Source organism: Anneissia japonica, unplaced genomic scaffold, assembly GCF_011630105.1.
Source record: "Anneissia japonica isolate Jap-2015-1 unplaced genomic scaffold, ASM1163010v1 scaffold3735_len701357_cov177, whole genome shotgun sequence".
In the NCBI taxonomy this organism is placed as follows: Eukaryota; Metazoa; Echinodermata; class Crinoidea; order Comatulida; family Comatulidae; genus Anneissia; species Anneissia japonica.
In genome coordinates, this window is record NW_022723891.1 from 480175 (window position 1) to 506392 (window position 26218).

The window sequence follows — 26218 nt, forward strand, 5'->3', positions numbered from 1 at the left end:
TTTAGATCAAACTTAATAATGTGATTTTAAATAGCGGACTTAGGGGGTGGTGAAAAAAAGAAAGAAAAATTGAGCGTCCAAACGCATCAGGTTATATTCGGGCGATTAGAAAACAAAAATTTCCTCTAAGATGATGTTATCTTGATCGGACCCACTTTCGACCCCCCTCCCCTCCCCTCCCCTTTTTCGGTCCCGGCTCCTCAAACAAAAATTTCCTCTAAGATGATGTTATCTTGATCGGACCCACTTTCTCCCCCCCCCCCTCCTCTCCCCTTTTTCGGCCCCGGCTCCTCCCCTTTCGGACATCTCTGGATTCTCCCCTGAATTGGTCTACATGTCAGCAACTAAAGAACATAGGCTATTTATGATTACGCTGGGCATGTATGGTGATAGGTTAATTAAAAGAAAAACAGTGAAAGTTTAACATTGGTCTGTGTATATCATTTGAATTCCTTCAATTTCAAACGAATGACCGCTGATTTTCGTGTTTTTCAAATGTAGTATTTCAAATGAATATGTACCCACTGTTGTCTTCTAATCGGATTAAAATCTGGCCGAATTTTGGCCGATATGGAAAAAAAGTTTGGCCGAATTTGGCCGTGGGATGGCGTGTGTTTGGCCGCGAAGCCTGTCGACTCTGGCAACCCTGAATGGTATCATGGTTGGGACTTGTAAAGCGCATACTACCAAAGAACATGCATGGTTTAGGCCTAGGCCTATGCGCTTAAGATGATACTTTGATGATTAACATTAATTGACACACAAAACAAAACGCACGAGTGGCTGTGTGGTGTAGGAGTTGAAACTTAGTTTCAGTTGTTTTTAACGAGCTATGGCTTCCATTTTGCCGTGGTGGAATAATATAGTTACGGAATATGCAGGTAAGATACTAGTTTAGTAGTAGTAAGTAGTAGGGTAGCTAGGCTATGCTTAGCCTTAGGATTACATACTACTACTAACTAGGCCTAATTCTAACTAGCCTAAGGGAGGAGCCTAGCTAGCTAGGCCGCAGGCTGGCTAGGCCTATGCATTCGCTAATAAAGGAGTTGAGGGAAGCCTGGCTCCTGGGTGAGCCATAGTTGGCCAGCTTTAGCCTAGGCCCTATACCCTGGCTTTATATAGAGGCTAGCCTAGACCCTAGGCCTAGCTATAGTAGTAGTTCTAGTAGGAATACACAGCAAAGCCTGGCCACACCATTAAGAACTTGATGACTGAAGGTGTACCTATTGACTACTACTACAGTTTTGTAATATATTGAACAAAAACTGTATCTCATCAGAGTCATAATTTGTAACCATTCCCGATTATTTATTCAATTTCCCCCTCCCCCCACCTTTCCGTGTCTGCGAATATTCATTTGTACAACTTATCAAACAAATATTTTTCTGTGCCTGTGGTGCCTAACTTTACCTTTATTAGGGGATTTTCTATATTGTTGAACTAAACAAACATCCAACAGAAAATCAATATATCGCTCTCAGCAGTTTATTAATTCTCAAATAGGCCTAGTTTGATTTATCAAGATTTTTTTATTCGCAGCATAAATGGAACTATTGAGTCGAGTGGTAAGCAGGGTCACCGCTATTGCTAACTACAGACCTCAATCACTGATCTCTATTATAATGGCTGGATTGCTTATCAGCCAATCTTTGTACTAAAAAAGTAAAGCCACCGATGCCTTTAAAGCCCCATTTCGGGCAAAATTTCACCAAAAGAAAATATTTTAAGAAAAAATGCATATTAATGCATTATTGTTATAAACCATGTATGGAAAAATATTGGCATAAATTTTACTTTTATACAAAAGGATAAAAATTAATGATAAATAGAGACTATTTCTCATAGGAGACTATGAGAAATTTACTAGGCAAAATTCAGAGGTTGTCGATCGCATCCGCTGCAATGCTCTCGCTTTTGTGTATAATTTATAGTCAGTCAAGCGTTGGAGGTAGGCATGGTAATTGTTTTGCGAAACCTAACAATCGAGGTAAGGCTAGGCCTAGACTAGCATTGTTGCTAGGTTAATGTTTCCGACGCCTACTGTGCTATATTTCTTCGCAGACCTATTGCAAAATCAAACATAAAAATTCATCCACGTTTATTTTTTGTGTGAAACACAAAAAAAATTGAATTTCAGTTTTATTTAGCATTTTTTTTATGTTTAGGAATGTCTAAATTCAGTTAAGCTAGCAATTTCGTATTAAATTTATAAATGTATATAACATATAAAAATCAGATTTTGCCGGGAATGGGGCTTTAACATCAGCGCTGGATCGAGCCACTCCTCAGCCAGGGTTCGGTTGGTAGAGTCAGCATTTACATTGTGTGCACAAAGAACCAAATATCTTTTGAAAGAGTAGAGGGTAATTCCAATTCTATGGTTTATTTTTGGACCCATTTGTTGGATGCTGTGGACATGAAGCTGCATAGCCTCTTTACAGCAGATAGGTAGTCACAAAACACACCGCAAGTTATTCCCTACCTTTACCATTACCTTACGATTCTAAACCAGAGCTTGTATGTAGATATTGTATTACCATACTTTTAAAAACAGATCCTAGAGTTAGTGACTGGTTGCTGATGAGCAGTCCGTTGCCAGGTACAGTCATGGTTGTTGCTTATCTGTTTGCTGTGTGGATTGGACCAAGACTAATGGCCAACAAGCAGCCTTATAGTTTAAAGAACATTCTCCTGGTGTACAACATGGCTATGGTTGTTTTGTCCGGATATCTTTTACACGAGGTTTGTCAATTTCTCATATTGTATGACATTCTAAGTTCTTCCAATAGTAGGCCTATTCCTTTTTACATTATTTTTTATGAACAAAGAATGATTAGGTTCAATATAAGGGAGTAAATATTACAGTAGGACTTTCCTGGTATAATAAACACACGCTTTTTAGAAATTGTCATGCAAATATTATTTTTCCAGCAGATGAATCCATTTGGTGATAGGAACTTTTTCTTCCTTCGTCTGACCCCGCCTTTGTATGTTTTGTACTCTTGATGTTTTATTAGAAGAAATAAATATATTATTAATTTATTATTGTTATTGTTATTATTATTATCATTATTATTATTATTATTATTATTATTATTATTATTATTATTATTATTATCCTTATTGTTATACTTATTGTTATAGTTATCATTAGGCCTATTGTTATGCTGAATTGGAAGGAAAACTTGTTTACAGTAAAACCTACCAATCAATACTAATAATACATCTTTTGATTGACATTTCAGTTCCTAATGTCTGGCTGGTTGACTGGATACACACTTGGTTGCCAGGTTGTAGATTACTCCAATAGTCCTAAAGCATTAAGGGTAGGCTTTGAATTCAATATGTTGATTACATAGTTTAGAGTCATCAATTTTACAACATTTGGGAGTGGGTCAACAGTATAGAATCTTTATGAGAAACGAAAACAAATGACAGCAATCATTGATTTATTATTTACTTCAAAAGCTTAGAAGTGACTACATGTCACTATCCACTTTTGTTTCTCAACAGCTACAGTATTTTGCACACATATTTTTGAAATTGTAAACCATGATGAAAACATTGTGTTTACAAAAGTTTAAACATTACAGGAAATGTAGTATTTTGGCACTCTTTTGTTGGTAATTATATAAAAAAAAATTGTGGTCATAACATCAATTCAATTTCAATTAGTTTATTTCAGATTTCAATAAATACATTACAGGAAATAATACAGTTAAGCAAAAAATATTAAGCAAATTAATGCAGTTACCGTAAACGTGCCTAAGTTGACTTTGCCTTACTCGAATAATTTCTAAGTCAGTCGTATTCTACATGCCGAATTTTTGTGTCAAAATATGACCAAGGTACTTAGTTTAATTAATAAAGGTCGTACTTGCGAGCTTTGAAGTAAGTGCGTCTACACAGCACTACTCAAAGCACATATTCTTTATTATCCTTGTGTATGCGGAAGTAGCGCGCTTACTCCTGAGACTTCTTCTAAAGTAATAAATCATCTGTAGTAACTGCGAAACAACTTGTCTTCATGGGCACTGCTGGCGTCTTACAACAAGTAAACTGCTACTCCAAAGCTTACTTCTAGCTCATCTAAACCTGCCCATAAACAGGCTTGAACCCATGGATTGTCCCCAAGAACCCATTGAACAATGAAAATAAGTTGGTTTGCTATAATGGTATAAAAACTATATCCCATTTTATTGTGTTTTTTTAATTTTTTTTTAAATTTTGTATTTTTTTCACAATGTATGAACAGTTTTTATATTCACATTCCCTGTTTGCTGTTTTTAGATTTTGTAAATTTTTTATTGAGCTTGATGAACTTTTAGAATTTTAATTATGTGCAATTCAATATCTGCATTTTTGATGTTGGCTTTATTTGTATATATTTTTAAATTTTAAATATTAATGATTTTAAATGTAATTTTTTTAATTTGCAATCTTTGACCACATTGGAAATAGGCTGGACTCCGGCTTAGTGGGCGTTCCTGATGCCCATTAATTTTTACTTTGCTTGTTTTCAAATAATTTTTATATTGTTTGTGCATGTAGAGCATCGAATATGATATGATATATGATATGATATATATGATATGATATATATGATCTGATATGATATGGTACAGTATATGATATGGTACAGTATAGGATATAGTACAGTATATGATATGATATGATAATTGATATGATATGAATAAAGTTAATCAATTAATTCAATCAGTGAGAGCCATAGTCATAAAGATGATTTTTTTAATTGTTTTTTGCTATAGAGTGTGACATCTATCTTTCTGTATCTGGTTACATGTACGTTACATCATCAGACTTAATTAAATTAAATTTATCAACAATTCATATTTTGATCATTTTAAGGTCGTGTCCACGCTATCAACTTTTCTTCGACAAAAAGAATTATATGACCTTATATAGTATGCTGAGCCTATATATAATAATAATAGTAATAATAATAATAATAATAAGGTAAGAACTTATATAGCGCCATTTAAAAAACCGAAGTAATTATCAGTGGCGCTTCATGTTATGTTGGAATAAGTGCGTTTTGAGTGATTTTTTAAATAAAGCAATTGATGTTGATTTTTTAATGTGAAGTGGTAGTGCGTTCCAGAGTGTGGCTGCAGCAAATGAAAATGATCTGTGTCCGAAGGTCTTAGTGTTGGTCAAAGATAAAACAAAATAAACACGCTTGGTTTTACAGTAGTTTAGGTTATTTAATGCCAGTTAATAATACACTCCACGATACAGATTGATGTTTACAGTGGTCCTATTTATTGTTTTGTAGTACTAATTCCTAACATTTACAGCCATTCATTTTGAAAAGAAGCCCATCTCGAAAAGAAGCCTATCCAAAGTTCACAAACAAAAAGAAGCCCAGGGCTTCAATACAAAGTTTTACGGTATTATGGCCTGCTTCTATTGCATTACATTTTCATCTTCACAACTCCACAAGTAGAACGTTGTACATTAATTGTTTGTATGACCATTTTGTGTTCTATTTCAGATATTCTTTATTCTGAGAAAGAAGAACAACCAGGTATCCTTTCTGCATGTCTTCCATCATGCCATCATGCCCTTCAGCTGGTGGTTTGGTGTCAAATTTGTTGCAGGTTTGTTTTATATTTTCTTTTTCTTTCACATCCATTTTTTATTTGAAAGGATAGGATCGAGGTATTTCAGTGTGAATCACTCCAAGGATATTTTTGATTGGCTTCCGTTTGATATTTCTTGTCACAAAAATTTATGCTCAAGTTTTAGTATTATTAGTACATTTTTATTGTTTTATATTTTAGCCAGCATTACCCTTATAGGGCTATCCTTGTGCAATAATGCTTTATTAATAAATAATATATTTATTATTTTATTGTTATTATTTATTCATTCACTCTTTATTTAGCCTTTAATAAAAATTTCAATACATCTTTTCAGGTGGATTTGGTACCTTCCATGCAACAATGAATTCTTTTATACATTTTATGATGTATATATACTACGGCTTTGCAGCCTTAGGACCAGCCTTTCAACGGTTTTTATGGTGGAAACGGTACATGACCACAATGCAACTGGTAAGACTTCCCTGATAGTTTACGTTCAGACCTGAGAAGATACGCGCCTGGCGTACGTTAATCCTTAGCATAACTAGCGAGGTGTCCAGACTGTGCGATTAACGAACACTAGCGTAAGTATTCGCGCGAAATATTCGTATTCGTAATTTGCGCAATTTATTTCCTGTTTACAGGCTTATTTTGATTGGTCAAATCCTGGCCAAGTTCAAAATCACTGATGCGTGACTGTCATAAACTCAGTGGCTTACGCTAATCTGGGGTCTGTTGTTGGATTAACAATACTGGCGTTCGGTACGCCGCACACAAGTTCACACCACTCGATTAACGTAACATTAGCGTAAGTCGTGTCTGAACATAGCCTATGTTTACTAAGTTACATCTTGCAAAGAATCTTAGGATCCATAACTGCAGGGCAACGGAGGCTGTATAGTCCAGTACACCGGGGTAACCCCCTACTTGTCTCGAAAGATGTACTGGTCTCTTTCAAGTGCACGTGAGCCAATTTTGTATAATGGGCCTACAGTTTATAATCTTTATCCGAGAAGACTTGAACCAGCACAAATATCATGGCTGTAGGTTGGGGCGCTCCTGCCTTAACCGCTCGGCCATGCCATTCCACTTGTAGTGAATTCATGTAACTTAACTAAAAACATATACTGTCTCAGTCATGAAACAAAAACTTCAATATTTAAATTACATAATTTTGTAATTAGTTGAGCTCTTAGCTTTCAATTTCAAAGGCAATCAGAGTAAGGAAAACATTTAAACATTTATTTATTTTGAGTTTTATTCAGTGAAAGTTATTCTTTATATAAATACTTTTATAATTTCTACAAAACTTTAATGTTTTTCCCTTATTTTACTCCTGATGCTACTGTATATCTTTATTAGTAAAATTCCAATTGTTTTTAACTTCAGGAGAATATAAGATGACAATGAAGAAGGTTCTTTATTTCTTATGTACTAAAGTGATGAACTGGTCACTTCAATTTCCTTTGTAAATTCCAGTTGGCAAGCACACTAAAACATAAATAATATGCCACTAAACAATCTTTTATTCAATTTTTTTTGTTAATTATCTTCCCCTCAGATTCAGTTTGTTTTATCTATGGTACACAGTTCACAGCTGTTCTTCACGGACTGCGGGTACCCACAGGTTTTTGCGTGGATCATTGGACTCTACGGATTTATTTTCTTCATCCTTTTCATGGATTTCTACGTCAAAGCTTATGCTAAGACCAGCAACAAGAAACATCAAAGCTCGAATGGAAATGCTAATGTTAAACATAAGGAACATTAGGAAGTGAAGAATGCATACGTACACATTTAGGGGTTTAAGCCCTTTCCAGACGATCAAATTTTATTGGACAAAAATCTGTTGTGTGTCCACATACAGTAAAACATTTTATGAACATCGATTTTAAGAATGGCTTTTGCCCTTAATGATGTCATCATTGACCAATTATTACCGTAAAAAAAGTCTGATTGGACACGTTTTACAAAGTGATAAAATCAAGTTTGTTGTATTTATTTATTAATAGTTAATAGATCTTTTCTTCCATTTGTGGTATAATAATCACTATATTAATGTGATAAACCTAACCAGAACAACGAACTACAGTACCAACGCAGGTGTCTTTGGATTGAGCGCATATGTTTACGATGACGAACTAGAGTGTTGGGGTCAGCAACTTATTGACATTGTGAATGCTAGATATGGTCGCAAAATGCATGTAAACAAAACAATTCGGTGATCTAACAACTAGAAAGAACACAATAGAAAGCTCCATAAAGCATACACATGTTTGAATAAGAGTTAAAATAATATTTTGTTAAAGTCAGACTCCGGAAGAAAAAAAATTTTTGATATGTTGTAGATCTGATTTTTCTAAGACAGGAAGAACTGGGGAACGGTAAATCAGATACAGATTTTTGAATATTTAAAAACTGGGGGAAAAAGGTGTAAAATTGGTCGGTTAGTTCTACAACATATCAAAAATTTGTTTCCTCCGGAACCTGACTTTAAGTTGAAGAATGCCAACGATTAAAATAATTTGGTTTTTATCGAAGGTAAATTCAGCTAGGTTCTAACGCAGTAGACCACGCTGCTGCACTGTCGGTTCGTGCTAGGCCTGGCCGCTGTCAGCCTGTCGGCACTCAAAGGCAAGGGATAGCTAGGCCTAGGTATTGGAAACTGACATCTAGTCAGTCTAGTTAACAAATTTTTCAATTTACGAAAACCCCAAGGTACCAAGGGGTACGTAAAATGGACGTTTTACTGTATAGACATGATGTGCCTATATATGGTCTTGATGTAATGTCATCATGACCATATTCAGACTTGCAAATGCTTTTGTTAAGTAAAATTTGATAGTCTGGATGGGGCTTAACACATTGTGGTGGCATTGATTAATCAAAAGGTTGTGGTAGAGGTTAAAGGTTAAGGCTGATGACACAATCACTGACAGAAGATTGAATCTGCACATTATGATCTAAATAAAGCAAATTTAATTTCACTAAAAATTATTGTATTAAGCCATGCATTTCACTGTGTCATACAACTTTCGGCCTATGAATCCGTGTAAGGGTTGGGCGACGCAGCCTGAGCAGATAGTCATTAAAAATTACCCCCTGCGGGCGTGTTGGCACGTCTTTCTCCATAGAATCGTGACAACCATTGGCCGCAGTGATTGCTTAGCTTTACAAGGCATGGTTCCTCTTAAAGCAAGCTTATATCTGTCATGAGAATGCAATGATCATGTTAGGATGTGTGTTTCTGCATTTTATTATGTTGTGATTGACAAAATGGTGAATCCGCAAATCAAATTTGAATTTGCAAAAAAGCAAATGTTTTATTGAGGAATGTGATAGAGGGTGTGGCTGCACTTACCTGTCATGAGGATGCTATGACTGACAGATGGTACCTGTCATGAGGATGCTATGACTGACAGATGGGGGAGTCAGCAAACCAAATTATGAGTTGCAAATGTATTATTTAGGAGCTTGTTAAAAGGTGTGGTTGCACTTATCTGTTATGAGGATGCTATGACTGACAGAAGAAGGCATCTGTATATCAATGTATTAGCTAGGCTGTGGGTGGGGTAAGAGACTGGTAGGTAGGTCATAGTGAAAGAGATGATGAAAGTTGGATGTGAGGTAGGGTGTGGTATATTGTAGGAGTCATAGAATGAGATTTTAACTAAAGAAGTGTTAACATAGAATATAAAGAGCTGTCATGTCAACAGAATGACTGACAGGTGAATGTATCGGCATCTCCAAAATAGCAGCAGAGGTGAATATATAATTCTAGCGTCCTTTGCAATATCTAGTGTTGTACTGTACACTCCATTAGAGTATTTTTGTTCAGTACTGTAGTTGTTATCCATTGCAATTTATATTGTCAGTATATAAGTACACGTTAGTAGTGTATATTCCAAGCTATTGAAATTATTTTATAGAAAAATATGGTATTATTAATCATTATTACTGTAATTTAAACTAATTTAAAAATTGTATGAATCTAGGGGGAGTGAATAATATATAAAACAAAATAAACTATCAATACAGTATTACTAAAATAAGGGATGTTTAGGAATTTTTTATATGAAGTTTTTATCATGTGGATGAAAATAAACTATGTATGACTTATTATTTGTTACCATGGTGATCATTTCATCAAGTCTGCATAGTAATAAATTCTGTATGACTTGTAATATCTGAGCATGGATGTTTGAACCGTAAATTTGATTGGCAAACCATAGGGCTTTTGAAAATCGCTGTCTTGCAATAAAAAAATATCAGACATGACTAAAAAAAGAAAAAAAAGTTGTTTTTAATTTGTAATTTTTTGCCATTCTAGACAATCATTGCAAAATGTCAACTCCCCTGGGGAGGGGATACTTCAAAATTAAAATAAAATAGAGAAAAGAAAATTATATTGAAATTTAAGTCTCAAGAGTGTCATTTCCAGCTGTAATAACCATAATAAATAGTTTTATCCTCAGTCCCAACCATGCTGAGGTCATTTAAACCCCCCCCCCTCTACTTCAAATTTCTGGGTTCTACACTGGTCAGTAGCATATTGATAATATCACACCAATTAAAGAAAAAAACACCAATTACACTTTGTTAGCATACAGATATTCTCTGGTGGGGTCAAAACAGCTCTGCCAGACATATTTTGGCATAAACATAACCTGCCAAAAAATGACTGGGTGGGTCTGGAAACATTAATATTTAGTATTGCCCAGTTATTATGTATACTGTAGTTGAAAAAAATATAACTCAACATAAACACAATATAACAGTGTCTGATAAATTTATATTTTAATGCAGTTAACACGCAATGCAACTCCCTGCAATATTATTATAATATTTAGATGAATCACGGCAATACTCAAGTATTTAACACAAATTATCCCCATTCTAGTTGTTTGCCAGGATAGAATTAGTTTTTCCAGTCTTGGTTTTTCCTCTCTCTACTTCATACTTTATTGAACAGCATTGAAAGCAGTTAAATTTCCGATCAAAATGAGATTTTATTGCTGAACGAGTTTTCTGGTTTGTTTCATGTTGTTTAGAAATGCCTTCATTTTCTCGTGATTTAGAAGCTTTCGATTTGCATGACGATGTGAATTCTAGAATTATTCATCCGTGACCATTCTGCACAATGTAGATTTGGGTCAGAAGAACTCCCGTGTTCTCGTATGCGCAGATGAATTCTTAGTGACGCCATTAAGTTCTGGGTCTTACCATCGTTGTACAATCGAAAGCTCCCTAGTATTACTTAGTGCTTAATTCTTTTGGCTCTGCTCCCATTTTTTAACAATGACAAACTGCATACAATTGCCTTTAGTCAACGTCTGTATTAATTCAGTTTCTTTTGCTATCAATCAATTCTCAAGTTTACAGTGCTTCCTTCTCAGCTTTTAATTTAATCCTTTTTGCTCGTTCTAAAAGACGCTTTTCTCTCTCAAATTCCTTCATTCGTAGCACGTAGCTGAAAAGATGCATAATAATAGTAAACTATTAATATATATTCAATAAAGAACAGTGAATACAACAGAACTTTAAAAATATGAATAATGGTCTCTTTTGGGACCAGTGTCTTGTTTGGTGTCTAATTAAAATAATAAATAAAGTGGTCTTGAATTGGAGGTGGTCTTGAATTGGAGGGTCTTTTATTAGAGGGAGATGCATATTTTTTATTAGTGATAACCATCACAAATTTGTCAGCAAATTTATTTAATTTAAGCTTAGGGCCAAGGATATGCCAATAGCAAGCATAACTTTACGAGTGGCAATCCTTTCACAAGACAAACATAAAACAAGATGCTCCACATATTAAGCTAAGTCTCATTATGAGGATTAGGGAGTGGACTTGTTTAAAAAAAAATCCTGTTACCATGACAGGACCCTGGGAATGGAAGGCAAGTTGGAGTTAAACCACAGATCTTGGTCTTCAGTTGACCTAAACTTACTCTTCAAACTCGCACTGGTCATATGCATGTTTAGCATGGCCACAATTTAAACCCAGTGGGAAATCATCACGGCGACATTTCTTGTACGCAATCAGAGTGTGAGCGCAATAGTCTCGGTCTTTCCAGCTCAAATTGGCATTGTCCATTTCCTCTTCTGTTGCAATCATCACTACATAAATAAATAAAGACATCATCATCATTAATACTGTAACAGTTTATACTACCGTATAAAACCAGGCTTAAAATACCAAATTGTAATCGAAAATCATGGGGTCACCTTATACGCAAAACACATACAAATGTTTCATTTAAAATTGACATGTTCGTCTTATGTTCAGTTTGGTAACACAAACTACTACTGAAACGAAGCTACTGTTTAGTATGAATGAACATAATTTTAAAAGCAGGGAAAGACTGATGAACTTTATGAAAGTCCATAAAATGGTATTATTTGGAAGATTGTCCCTAAAATTGGCTCTGTTTTCAGACAGCTACAAGCAGTATCAAGACCATAAAAACAGCAAAAATTAAGAATAAGGACGATGAAACAAGGGGGTCTTCGTATATGCCCGATGTACAAAAATCATTAAAAAATCTTCTCAAACTCAGGGGGTGTCTTATACGCAGATCGCCTTATATATGCGATTATACAGTATTAGCACCAATTTTTTTCAGTAGATGGCATCCCAAATGTCAGACTTGTGTGTACGTAACACCTGCATATGTGTCTCCTTGCTTTGTATTGTCGCATCTTTAAAGTCTAAAGCCAACTGCTAAGACTAAATGCTGTCTGTTTGGCTGTTAAACTGTTATTATACAGTATGTACTGAAATGTGTAGTGTTTGCTCATATTAATTAATATTACTATTTATGCGTAAATGTCTTTTGCATTACACATTTTTATTAATTACTTTTTGAAGTAAACACATAGAACATACTAACATTACTATATTATAATTAGCTTTTTTATAGGTTTTTAGTCATTCAACAAACTCAATTTATCGAAAAACATAAAATATAAAATGTGCTCCATACATTCCAGCATAATTTTGGTTTGCAGTCAAAACAGTCCTATGCACTCTGTAGTATTCCTAGCCTTTTAGAATAAGCCTATACAGAGATTGCTCTGCAAAACATTGATAATAGTACTAGCCCAGCATAGCTACATGTATCTATAGTAAGCGTTGCATGCCTAAAGATAGAAGAATTTTATAATTATAATTAATTCCACCATTAAATTTAAAATCATAGCTTAGTAAATGGTAAATAAATATGCTGCGATAATGAAACACATTTTGTAAATTTTATGTTTTCAATCAATACGAATAATTCAATGACTAATAAATATAAAATACTGACAATTATAATATAATAAATATGCATATTTAAATAAAAAGTAATAAAATATTCTGTGGGAAATGCAAAAAAAAACATGCTTTATTTGTGTCAATTCATCAAGGGAAACCTAGGGCAGGCATTAACATGACATGCAAGAAACGGGAAGTTTAACAAGCTTAAACTTCCCACTGGATCATAAGCCTACTTATTTCTTGGTCGAGTACAGTAGATTAATAAATCAGTGGACCTTTTAAAATATGTATATAGTAGTCTATATTTTAGTATTAATACAGAGAAAACAGACTTAGGCCTAGGTAGGCCTAATTTCCTGATTTTTTGGATGTTATTATTGTTAAATACATCGTCGCAGACAAACTGGTTTGCGGCCAAAACGGGTGGCATTCTTTCTAGCCTAGCTAGGTAAGGCCCTAGCCTAGCCTCTATAATAGGCCTAGTACTAGTAGGCTAGGCTAGTATAAATTATAATAAATAATACTCAGTCCCAGTTGCAGTAACTGAGGGTGGGACGGTGTATACTAGCCTGGCGATTTTCACCAAGTCTAATACTTTTCAGTCTGGTCAAAATTAATAATACTGCACTATTATTATCTCGGCCTAAGCTCTAGGCCAATATCCCCTCAACACACTGCACCGGGGGCACAAAACACAGGGCACACACCTGGACAGGGGCCAGGGGCCAGCAGGGCCTGGCCTTTAGGCACCACTGGGTAGGCCTAGGCATTCATTACCTCTTTCTTCTCGACCATTTGGGAAACCATACAGAGGATCAAATGTTGGGTCAGCTTCTAGTTTCGGTGCAGTATCCGGGTGTGTAAAATAATGGGAGACATAATGTCCCATCTTGGATATTTTCAACCGGTTTTACTTCTTTAATTAATTCCAACCTGCTCCAAAAACCTGAGCTGAGTCTGCGTTGGCCGGTTTTATGAACGGTCTCATTTTGTAACAACGCGTTGAGGAAATGACGCATTTGTGTAAGCGTCACCTCGACTACGTCGTGCTGACTACTGGCGACCCATTTATTTGATTTCACTGTCATTGGATTAAATAAATCATTATTTAGTTTTATGAAAAGATATAAATTAAAATTTTGATCCTTTTTCAATTTTTAAACATCTTTCTATATAGCCTATCCGTATCCATGTCAAAACTTTATTCATATAAATTATACTCTTAATGATTGAAAAATGATTTTCTACACATTTAACCAAGAATTAAAATAACATACACGATTACTTTATTATTAACAAATTTTATATTAACATTAACAATAGCAATTTCATGTTGTTTGGATTTCGTCACCAAAAAAGGGCGAATGAAACTGTTAGATAAGAAAGTATAATACATACTCCAAGTATTGAAATACACACAGGAATCCATTCCTGATGATGACATAATTAATGTCGAAATATTGAATCCCAACACGATGGCGTGTATTTCAATACTTGGGAGTATGTATTATACTTTCTTATCTGAGATTAATCAGTGGACCTTTCGAAACTGTTAGAAATACAAAGATCTTGGTGTCAAAATCGATGAGGAAATAAAATGTAAAACTCATATAAAAAAAAAATTGAAATAAAAATTTCAAAAAACACTGGTATTTGGTATCTAATCGTCTCTCTTCTTTTTTACCTTCCTATCTTCTCCGCAATATTTCAGTGCTCTCTCATTCTTCCATTTATTAGTTATTGTAATATCGTATGGGCGAACAACCCTTCTAATCTTAATAAAATTTATCTTCTTAAAAAATATAAAAAGCTGTTCGCACCATCTCCAACGTGCCTCGTTTGGTTTATTCCTGATTCCTTATTTGTTAATCTCAAACTCTAATAACTGTCTATGGTATTAAAAAATTCCGGTAATGTTTTTTTGTTTTTGAATATATTAATAATACACTCCCTTAAAACTTCTCCTGTAACTTTTTAACAAATTTTGAAATCCACATGCAATACTAGGGCTTCCCGTGATCTTCATCTTCCCCAACCTCAACTTACTCAAGGAAATGATTTTCTTAAAAATAAAAAATAAATAAAAAAGTTCAAACACAACCATGCGCTGATTACAGCTGCAACATTATGGGGCATGAGTGTTGTGGTTCCACGCGCTTGATCCAGTGACCGGGGTTATAATGTAAAGCGCATAGGTTAGTCTATAATATGCGCTATAGTATGTCGACAATTATTATTATTATTATTAGAGTAAGACATATTTCAAGCTGGTTGATGGAATTCGAGATTTCAAGGTCCGTGCCATCCATTGTGATTGTATTCTGTCATCGTATAGTCAATCAAATTCAAATCCATACGGTATTGAAAAAAGGAGAATCCAACAAAAAATTAAAAACATTGGAAGCCCTCTACTATAAGCTCAACACTTTCTTCATATAAATTATAATCTTAATGATTGAAAAAGATTACAGTAACAGAACAGAAGCATAGGGTCTTGGGCTCTTAATGTATAATCGGTTTAATTGTTTTAAAAATACATTTTTTGAAAGTATACACAGTATTAAAAAAAATGAAAAAAATTTACAAAAATGTACATTCTCGACTGTCTTAAAAAATGTGGACTTTTTCCGACTAAGTGTGGGGAGGGATCCCTCCTTCTTGGGGATACGGGCCCCGGTCCGTAGGCAGGGGTGCAGACGTAACCCCTCCCCCTCCCAATTCCAAAGGGTTCACTTTTTCAACCTGACGAAGTTTTTGTTCCAAATTATTGCTAAATGCCATGCATTGTATTTTATATTTGCCAGTACTTCTAACCGCTGATTTTTAATAACTGTGGTATGAACTTTGTTGGAATGATCAGCTCTGGTGATTACAAATTGATCCATATGAACAATGTTATCTCTGGCCCTACAGATGTAAAGGACATAAAACGGTAGCCTATATGGTACTTCTTCAGATCCCTAAACACAAACTAATGAAATTTAAATAGAATATTCACGAATTTGTCGAAGCTTCCGGGGAATTTCTAAAACCTATAAAGCATAGGCCTAGTTACCAACCTGAGGGATTTGAAATGCGTGACTACACCAGTTGGCTGGGGGCCGGGGGGCTACCAGAACCACCGCCGAGGTCCAAGGGCGGATCCCCGGTGGGTCCGAGTTTCAGTCCACATTATTAACTTAACAGTTGACTGTGGCAATGAACGCGCAAGAAAGCATGCGCTTCCTAGATTCTACCTATTAAGTGCTAGATTGGCTGGGTTGTTGTGGTCGAGAAAGAGATATTTTGTCGGTGAATTGATTCTTGAATGAGGTTACGAAAGCTCTCTAATGACTTAAGTTACTCCATGACCGTTTTTATATCGTTAATGAAACAAATTTCTTCTAATTTTAAATAAATTTTCCAATGAATTCATGATAATTCGTTATCACGCATAGACTTGTATACTGAATGCGTGACAAATTTATGATCACGCATGTGTTTCTGGAAAATGCGTGTTTTCAAAATCACTTTGAAATGCGGGACCGTCCCGCACGATGCGCGAGACGGTTGGTTCCTAATTATCGTGAAATGCTATAGTATGCATTGCATTTTTGCTGCAGCTCTTCTAACCGTTGAATGTTGATAACTGTGTTACGAAATTTGTTGAAAATTATAAGCTACAGTGATTGAAGATTCCATTATGAACAATTTCATCTGTAGGCCTACAGATGGAACACCAAAATGAATGAAAATCTAAATAGAATTCACAAATTATGGGAAAGAAAAAATGCCACTTTGTCGGAGCGTCCTGGGGACTTCGTCCCTAAACTCCCACTCGACCTCCAAATTTCAAAAGTCCATTTTTTTTTATAACGTTCCTAAATGCTATAGTTTTGTATATCATTTGCCAGCTCTCCAAGCCGTTAATTTTTAATATAATTGTGGTACGAAATTTGTTGGAAATTTTCAGCTCCAGTGAGTGGAGATGGATCCTTTATGAACAATTAATTATCTGTATTGCTTCTGTCCACCAGGTGTATATAAGGTACCTAAGGATTAATAAGGAGGTTCGAGTGCAAATGCGCTGGTACATTTCATGCAGCAAACTATAGAATTTCCTCCATAGGCACCGTTCCAATGACTGGAGTAATAATGTGGAAAAAAGATTATTATTATTATCGTGGTTTGTGTTTCTAGTGTTCGATATATGTTCTCTGGTCTTATTAATATAAATGTGTCTATACATAAATACCGTATGCATCTGATGATAATATTGTCACAAGTTGAGGGTCCCAGACTTCTTCAGGATGGTCCGTCCGTCCTCATAAAATTTGGTTCAAATATTTTTTGAAGTAGTTGTGTTCATAAACCAAAGACCTACTATCAAGATTGATAATCAAGTTGGACTATGATTATTATAGCGGGCGCTTCTATCCCTCGCTCGACTTTGACGACAAAGAATAATAACTCATGACCAATGGTGGTTGGGGTGTTATGGTTGTCATAAGATCGTTTCATTTGTTTACTAACTTCCTTGGATCTGGGTTACGTAGTGGTTATTTGCAGATCCGATACCCAACGGTCATTTGCTACGTAGGCGTTGCAGGTTTCGCAAGCATGGTAAGTCTCCTGATTCGCAAATGCATGCGTTTGTTGCGCTTCTGTCTAGGCTAGGCCTAGGCCCTAGGCCTCTCTCTAATGTATAGTTCTCGTTAGTGGGTGCCTAGTCTCCCTCGGCCTAGGGCCGCCTAGGCCGAGGCCTCCCTAGGCCCTAGCTAGATTTGGCCGGCCTGCTAGTGAATATATATAGGCCTAGGGCCTAAATGAAATTGACATGTACTTCTTTTTTATTAAGTACTTCTTTTTTTATTAAGTACTTCTTTTTTATTAATTACTTACAATTACATAGACCCCAACATCGTCTGTAGCCTGTATACATGCAGCCTTGGGCCCAGTATTAAGTAAGTTATATAAGGCCAAAAAATAATAAATTGTTGGTTTGGTTTGCCCTATTCCACCTAACTCCCAGAAAAAAATAGGGGCGGAAAAACCAAAAAACTTTTTTCTTTACAAATTATGTGACTACAGAAATTTTTCATTTACTAAGAAGGAAATTTTGAAGACATATTTTAATATGGAAGTGCGTTTTATGAACTTGAGAAGTCTGTTGTTGTTGTTGATAATATAAAATTTGCCCTGTAATGCATAGTAGTCCCAAACCTACACTATAATAAACAGCAGAATGCAATATCATAATGAAATGGAAAACAACTGCAAATTGGTAGTAGGTGTTTGTGCCTTTAACATTTTAGAGGAAATAAGCAAGTGTCATATAATTGCATAACCACGAGTCAGCATTTAGTAGTACACATTATATTCTATGAAAGGGTTGTACTACCATACTAATAACCAAGTATTTGCCTAGTTTTAAGATGCTTCTTAGCAACCTATCGCCAGATTGTATAAATTGTAATTAATAATTAATTTTTAATATGTCTTCTGGAAGATAAATTAGCGTAATCTTGTAGGTAAATTAACGTCGATGGTAATTAGACTTTGGCTTCAGGTGATGTTGGTATGAACAACTTAGTGTATGATATTGTTAAATAATACATAAATCTTTTCTTTTCCATCATTTTATAAGAAAATAATTGAACATTTTTTATTCAATTTAAGTTACAGCGTGTTGGTGTTCCATACAATGGCGTAACACCTATGCGCTCTCATGCGGCGGTCTGCAGGGCCCCCGAACCCTAGGGCCCCGTAGGGCACCCTGCCCATAGGTTCCTCGATTTAGCACCCTGACAAAAAAGGACTTTGGTGATACAAAACACCATAATGTGTCTCTAAAATCGACTGCAAGGCATACCCCTGTATATTATGATGTTCTGGACCCCAACAAATTTGTCAAAAAAACTTTTAAATGGAGGTATTAACAAGAAAATTATATTCACAATTTTAAGTCGGTGAGTGCCATTTCCAGCCATCTAGACGTGCCATAGTCATACATTTTCTAATCTCAGCCCCACCAGGGCAATAGCATAATCCCGGGCACCATTATTTCAAATACCTGGATTCTCCACTGATATATCATTTTTTTGTCGTTAAAAACATTTTAGAATAACATTGTAAACATGATTAAAAAATGAGCACATCTATAAAATCCCACGATGGAATTAGTGATGGGAACCCAAAAAGTGCCCCCAGTTTCAGAAAGCCACAGGGCCCCAGGCCCCATCGTTACGCCACTGGTTCCATACAATATTTAATGTTTGCTTTTTGAACTTTATCAAACAATCCACCTTTATGTCAATATATTCAATGGTTACAGTACTTAGTGTATGTGAATTGTAGTGGCCATTGAGGTCAAAAGTTCAAGCTTCCCTTATTTTAATAATAATAATGGTAGCCCAGCCTTGGTTAATCATTTGCTTTAGGAGGTCGTTCTATCACCATTATCACATTATGAAAGTTGTTTGTTTTTTAGCAGTAGCCCACGATTCCTCCTCATAGTGAATTTTTCTGTCTCTTCCTTCTTACTCTTTCTCGCTTTCATTTCTTCCGTTGCCTTACAATTATTTTCCTCCATCTTTCGGTTGTGATACCAGCAGATGGTCACAGGAGGGGGAAGGGGGGTGTTTTCCCTTCTGGACAGACATGGACCTCTCCCATCTATGACTCCATTTATGACTATGACACCCATCCAACCAAAGTTATTGGGATTGTAGTTCCTATGTTGTGATCTAAGCACAAACTTCATCATCCTAAACTTTTAAATCTCTGACTTGTTTGACCCTATGTCTGTAACTTTTTTTGAATCCATCACCGTTCCTTTATTCTCTGCCGCTCATTTCATCCTTCTTTTGTCTTCATTATCTTCTTCTTTCCATTTTTTCTCCCTATTTCTTCCCTCCTAATTTCCTTTCTGCCTCTCTTCCCTCCTCTTTCATCTGTCTACTTATCTACTGTTTCCTAACCTCCTTCCCTAATACCCTTCTTTCATTCCATTTCCCTCCTCCTCTCAATTTCCTTTCTTTTTCCTCTATCCCTTTCACTTTCCTTCCTCCTTAATTCTCTCTTTCCTTTTTTCCCACCCCTTTCTTTCTTTCATGTTTTTTCATTCCCTTCCACTGCATTTCCTTCCATTCTTCCTATCCATATGTTATATTAACACAGAATTTGTTATTTATCTAGGCACAAACACAAACAGTTGATTGGAAGAATGCAAAGTCCATTTATGAATTCACAGTCACTGATATAGATGGCAATGAAGTAAGCCTGGAGAAGTACAGGTAACCAATCAGTATCTTCTCTGAATTACAAAATTAATTTCTGATTCTGATTAGAATTCATAATATTAAGTTGATTACTTCTCATGATTTCCAGGCAAAATATGTAACACATAGTATCCCTGTAGGCTTACTTTGGATAAAAAAAAAATATCTCTATTTATTATATTATATACCATCCTTGTTGAAATTTTGGAAAACACCTTAAATACTATCCAGGCCCAAAATGGCCTTAGTTTGGTAAGTGTAACAACAGGCGCGGATCCAGGTCTTATCCTGACTATCGCACAGATGGAGTCCAAGGGTGGGCTGAGTTGTGATAAGAAAAGGGCGTAATTTGTGGTGTTGCTGGTGGTACTAGAGGAGCTTGTCAAGTAGTACAGTTATCGCTTCTCGCACCATATATTTGTATCCACTGGTTGTTGTTGTATTATAGGGGTATAATATTACTGGCAATGTGTATCAGGTGAAATGTGGCTGAGCGGTAAAGATGCATGTTCTGTGTGTAAAGATAATCGAGCGTATGGGGTTCAAATCTCACAACATGGCCATAGACAAAATGGGCGTGTAGATTATACACTGTTAAATTTTTGTTTTTATCCGGGTCTGTTGAGCAAAGAAAGTACAAAGTCTAAGAAAAATCATTGCCAAATATGGTGGTTTACTCCATTGACAGATGATTAAAAAAGTACTTAGAAGGTCACTGGTTGAATTCCTACAGGGGTGTATTTTTTAACCTACTGTACTGTTCTTATTTCCATTTACAGAGGCCATGTTTGCCTGATAGTGAACGTTGCCTCCCAGTGAGGGTTCACAACTAAGAACTACACTCAGCTACAGGAATTGCACGCTAAGTACGCTGAGTCTAAAGGTCTTAGGATTCTTGGTTTCCCATGTAACCAGTTTGGTAAGCAGGTAAGGAACAAATTGCCTCTAATGTTCTTTATCGTGTAATTATATGTTGCAGTCCTGCCTATTGAAATTTCACTTTAGTGTGGGCTCACATTTAGTGTGGGCTCTCTCCGCCCAGGAGTATGGGTACCTGGTAGGATGGTATGGCATTGAATGTTTGGGTTGTGTGTGTAAAGCAGCATGACTAGGGATACTCCCCAGGGAGCAGAGAAGGTTCCACAAAATGTGCCAGTTTCCAGTATCCATTGACCAAGGGATAATGCGCCTTGTATATTCTCTAGATTGTGCTAGGTGCTATATAAATTTTAATCTTTCAAACTCAAAAACAAAAGTGAAACTTAAAGCCATGAAGTAGAGGTAGTCTACCAATGCACCCATGATACAGAAAAATGCTGTTTCCATGGAAACCTATGAACACAAAGTGAAACACTTCTTTTGTGGAGCAGATGTGATTTATCATTGCCAGTTTCAGGATGAAATTGGCTTGTTGGTTGGCTTTTTTGCTTTGATGTACATAATTCAAATTTTATGGGACAAATACCTGTCTATGATTTGCCCATATATGTGGATGATATGACATCCTCATGCCCATATATGGATGTGATATTAAATCACATGGTTCAATGTGTTTTAGAGTGCCCCTGAATATTAAATTCTTGAATATATGCTGCAGCTGTTATAAAATTTTGTTGAGACTTCAGTGCTGCGCTTATTTGAAAGTGTCGCTTATAAAAACATATTGGTGTGACGCTTTTCATGCCTGTTCCCATATTACCTATTGTATCTCACATATTCCTGTAGCAGGCCTATCATGCCTGCTTCATCATAAATAAATGTCTATAAAGAAATGCCTGTGTCTTCATTGTGTTATTCATTTTAAAACTGTATATACCTTGTAAATAAAATTTCATTACACACATAGTAATATATATTCATGATTAAGCATCACCGCGCTTATTCAAGAGCAGGGCTTAGCAAAGAAAGTCGGGTTTGATGCGGTGCCTATTCAAGAGTGGCGATTATTTGAGCATTTACAGATATTAAACTTCTCATTTACTGGCAGAAAAGCAGCTGTTAAACTCACAAAAACATAGGGTACCAATGCACTCATGATTATAGAAAGCTGCATTCTATTTCGAGGGTTAACCTTTAAACAGGAATTTATCATCTTATATTAAGATTTATATTTTTACATTACCTTTTTGAATTTGTATGACATTTATGTGTACAATGAAAGAAATGAACTTTAAATGTGACATGCTTAACTGATTTATGTGTATAGGAGCCAGGGACAAATGCTGAGATTAAGGAGTTTGCTGTAGGGAAATTTGGTGTTCAGTTTGACATGTTTGCCAAGATCGAAGTTAATGGAGATGGGGCTGACCCACTGTATAAATATCTGAAGAGCAAGCAAGGAGGAACTCTGGGAAGGTTTGTTACTTCCTTGTGTAGCAGACTATTTGTGATTTATTACTGTCAATTTCAGGATGAAAAGTTTGGCTTGTTGCCATAACCAAAGAAAGCTTAAACGTCTTAAAATTTTGTGGGAAAAATACCTGTAATTTGCCCATATATGGTATGATATGACATCATCATTCCATATATGGATGTGATAGGCCTATGACATCATGCCCTTATTTGGGAAATTTACAAAAAACTGTAACTGTTATATTTAATATTGTGGATTGAGCTAAAGACGTATTTTGCAGTGGGTTCTTGTGGTGGTGCATTGTGTGGCACGGCACCGCAATATTGTACACAGGAGCAACGACGTAATTATCTTCCAAAAGACGGTATGCTGTACATCAGCATTTCGCAAACTTTAAACTGACGACCCAGATAGAAAATTTAAAATTGAAATTGCGATACCCATTGATCTATGCACAGATGCATAAGTTGGGAAGAATGTTAAAAATAACCTTAAAACCTACTACTACCATACTAGCAACCACATGAATTTGTTTCAACGTTACTTTATATTATACTTGCATTTCAGCTCTCCAGCTGAAACATAATTATTATCATTATTTTTATTGCATTGTATGCAACTTTATACAGTATTTGATGCCTTCATAAATTTTGTTTTTCAGTTCAATAAAATGGAACTTCACAAAGGTAAGCTTTTATTATACAATATAGCCAATGTTTCTGCACAAATCTCCTCTCACATGCCACAATATGCTGATGACATTATTTGCAAAATCCTTCAAAGTGACCTTAACCACATTGGTAAATGGGGCAAAATATATCATAGGTCTCTTAATACTGAAAAATGCAAGGTCATGGAAATAGCACCTTCCAGAAATTACAATACTTCAATATCACATCCTCAATAAACACCTTGTAACTATGACTCAATACAAATATCTAAGAGTTGTTTTAAACTCAGACTTTAAATAGAATCAACATATCTCTCTATCTGGGTTTATTAAATGCTTAATCTCTGATCACTCAATTCAGATTATTAAATTATATTGCAATAGTCCGACCAATTCTTGAGTATGCATCTCCCGTTTGGCTACATCATCAAAAATGCACGGTCAATCAAATTGAATGCATACAGAGGCGCTTTACCAGTTTCGCAGACTGTTTTCAAACATCATATTCCCTACCTCCATCCTACTACGTCAGACTTGCTTTCCTCAAACTCCATGTCTTTATTATAACATAGGCTTCAAATTATTTACCTACTTTTTTTTTCTTTTAAAAAGTTCCTGGTCAACAAAGAAGGCATCCCAGTCAAACGATATGGCCCACAGACTTCCCCATGTGTAAGTATTTTTTTAGTTTACTAAATTACCTCTACTTTGGAGTTGTACTGTATATTAATCTGCAACGGCTTGTCTGTATCTCCCCCCACCCCCTCGCTGACACTGCCCCTGGAACCAAGATTGATTTATAGAAAATTCTTGTTAAATTAAGAAAGTAAATATTATAATTTTTCAATGTTTGTTTTTTCTTTTGTTTCCCTTCAGAGTTGTGCAAAAGATTTTGAAAAGTACTGGTAGGAAGAAGCGAGTATTTGTAGTTTACTTCGGAGCAAGCTGGTGTGTTTCCAGGATGTGTGTCCATGTGACTCGTAATCTTACGACACTCTATGACGGTTTGCCCCTAAACCACGTCAGTGGTGGGGTTGGCCTGAGAATTGCGTGCCTGTGTATGTACAATTGCCCTTACTAGGTCACATATCCTAATTCACAGATAGCTTTAAATCTGAAGTATTCCAGTTTAATCTTATATCAGAAATCCAAAAACAAAATTTAGAAATAGATTATTTTTGTCTTCCTTGTTGTTTTAACTTTTAGTTTTTTTGTAGTTAGGATTATTGTATAAGCCAGTTCATAGTTAGAACTGCCCATGCCCGCATCCAGGGTCAATCGACATAAACCTTTGCTGTGTGTACTGTATTTATGTTGATTGAACCTGATGCGAGCATGCGCAGTTCTGATTACTAATTTGCTTATTACAAAATTAATATTGCGTTTGATAATCATTATGGATTTGGGATGAGATGGTCATACTCCAATCCCAGGGTACTGGGTTCATATCCTGCAATGTCAATGCTTTTGAGCTGTGGTTTGTTGGTTATGGTAGTCACCCTTTAATCTTTGGTTACATGTTCAAATCCTGTTGCTGAAGTGAAGATGTAGCTTATTGGATAATTATCTCACTGTCCAAACGTAGGGTAATGAAATGGTGCTGTTACTAACTAATTAATAATCTTCATAATCACAGGGTCTTGGGTTCGAATCCTGTAAACATGAGTGTTTTCATAAACACTAAAACTAAAGCCACTACACTCTTACGCCTTATAACAAGAGTTAGTTTTAATTTCATTAATTGTTATTGTACTATTATTATAAATGTAAAAATAGTAGTTTAATTTAAAGGTTAACTAAATATTTACAAAATCAATTATGATGTATATTATTTACTGTTTAAAAATTGTAATAATGATACTGATGATAATGACACTGATTATTATGATTATACATAAATAAGCAGCACTAGTCATGATGTTTGTTTATGGTGCTTTATCAACTCAATGGAAAAGTTCCAATTTTAATTGTTGTATATTGTTTACATAATTAACCTTGACTGAAGTATGCAAGTAATAATTTATTTAATTTTAAAATTAATGTCTTTTTGTTTTTCTGTTGATAAATCAGTGGTATGTCCCATTTTAAGCATAAAATACTAGTTAAACCAGTTAAGTACTTAGTTTTGTAATGACAAAGGTAGGTAAGCCAATTAGTAAACTGCTAATTAAACTTTGATTAAACTAATTAGTACGGCTTGGTTTGAAAATACTACAGCTTTTTGCAACGCTGATTGAATGGTCGAATCAGATCACCTTAACTATTCTCTTGTGAACAGATACGGAATTAACATTCGACGTATAGTGAAAATGTAGCGGTTATTAAAAAAATAAGGCTTAACCACTTCAAAAACCAGTTTAGTAATTTGTTTCCCAAGAACACAAATTATTGGTCAATTAACACTAGATTTTCACAATGTACTTCCATGCTGTTATCAACCTCAGCCTCAATGTTATGTCCTGTTATTATGAAAAATGTATTGATCAATTGTATCTAGCTTGATTTTATGTGCAATTAAATCCAGTCAGAATAGGTTTTAAAAGTATCAAAGGAACTTGAATTTAATGGACCTTTACGCTAAGCCCCGCCCATTGGATACTGTTGCTAAGGTCCACAAAACATACGGGTGTTTGTTTGACAACACGCGTGCTTGTTTGACACGGGCGTAATTCTGGCACTGCTCTGATTAGTCAGTTGTTAAGAAAGGTACATTGTTTTATTCAATATTAGTGCACTAGTTGCTGTGTGCTGCAATTGGCTCCATATATATTCTAGTTGCATATAATTTAATAAACATTTGAATGAGATCCGTGCGAGTGAATTGTAATTGTTTTTTTCTTTTGTTAATATTAAAATGTCATAGTGTGATTTCAAGCCTTATAACTTATTAATAGGTCCATGCTTATAATATGCCTACTCAATTTGCCAGTCATTATCTTTCATCATAACTTTCACATTAGTTTTTAAGGTTGGCAGTCTTATTCAAGATTGTTTTGAGTAGGTGGTGAAAAATATATTACACCATTTAAATCTCCCCCCCCCCCCCCCCCCCCCTTCTTCCCCCTTTTT

General features: G+C 35.4%; 3 protein-coding genes across 3 annotated transcripts; 2 read left to right on the forward strand and 1 right to left on the reverse strand.

The window, feature by feature from the left end:
- Positions 1 to 657: 657 nt before the first annotated feature.
- Positions 658 to 8417, forward strand: LOC117112392 (elongation of very long chain fatty acids protein 7-like). The gene is made up of 6 exons (XM_033255464.1): positions 658 to 881; positions 2555 to 2742; positions 3246 to 3326; positions 5516 to 5621; positions 5941 to 6077; positions 7168 to 8417. Exons 1-6 carry the CDS (start codon positions 833 to 835, stop codon positions 7375 to 7377), a joined length of 771 nt encoding a protein of 256 aa, XP_033111355.1. The 5' UTR covers positions 658 to 832; the 3' UTR covers positions 7378 to 8417.
- A 1969-nt stretch (positions 8418 to 10386) lies between these two features.
- On the reverse strand, positions 10387 to 13849 carry LOC117112399 (NADH dehydrogenase [ubiquinone] 1 beta subcomplex subunit 7-like). Its single transcript, XM_033255472.1, has 3 exons — positions 13645 to 13849; positions 11558 to 11726; positions 10387 to 11076 (listed from the first exon to the last, which is right to left on the reverse strand). The coding sequence occupies exons 1-3, from the start codon at positions 13754 to 13756 to the stop codon at positions 10983 to 10985; spliced, it is 375 nt and encodes a 124-aa protein (XP_033111363.1). The 5' UTR covers positions 13757 to 13849; the 3' UTR covers positions 10387 to 10982.
- Positions 13850 to 17303: 3454 nt separating this feature from the next.
- On the forward strand, positions 17304 to 24865 carry LOC117112402 (glutathione peroxidase-like). Its single transcript, XM_033255476.1, has 7 exons — positions 17304 to 17469; positions 20044 to 20141; positions 20906 to 21053; positions 22333 to 22481; positions 23141 to 23165; positions 23762 to 23821; positions 24026 to 24865. Exons 1-7 carry the CDS (start codon positions 17320 to 17322, stop codon positions 24056 to 24058), a joined length of 663 nt encoding a protein of 220 aa, XP_033111367.1. The 5' UTR covers positions 17304 to 17319; the 3' UTR covers positions 24059 to 24865.
- The last annotated feature ends 1353 nt before the right edge of the window (positions 24866 to 26218 follow it).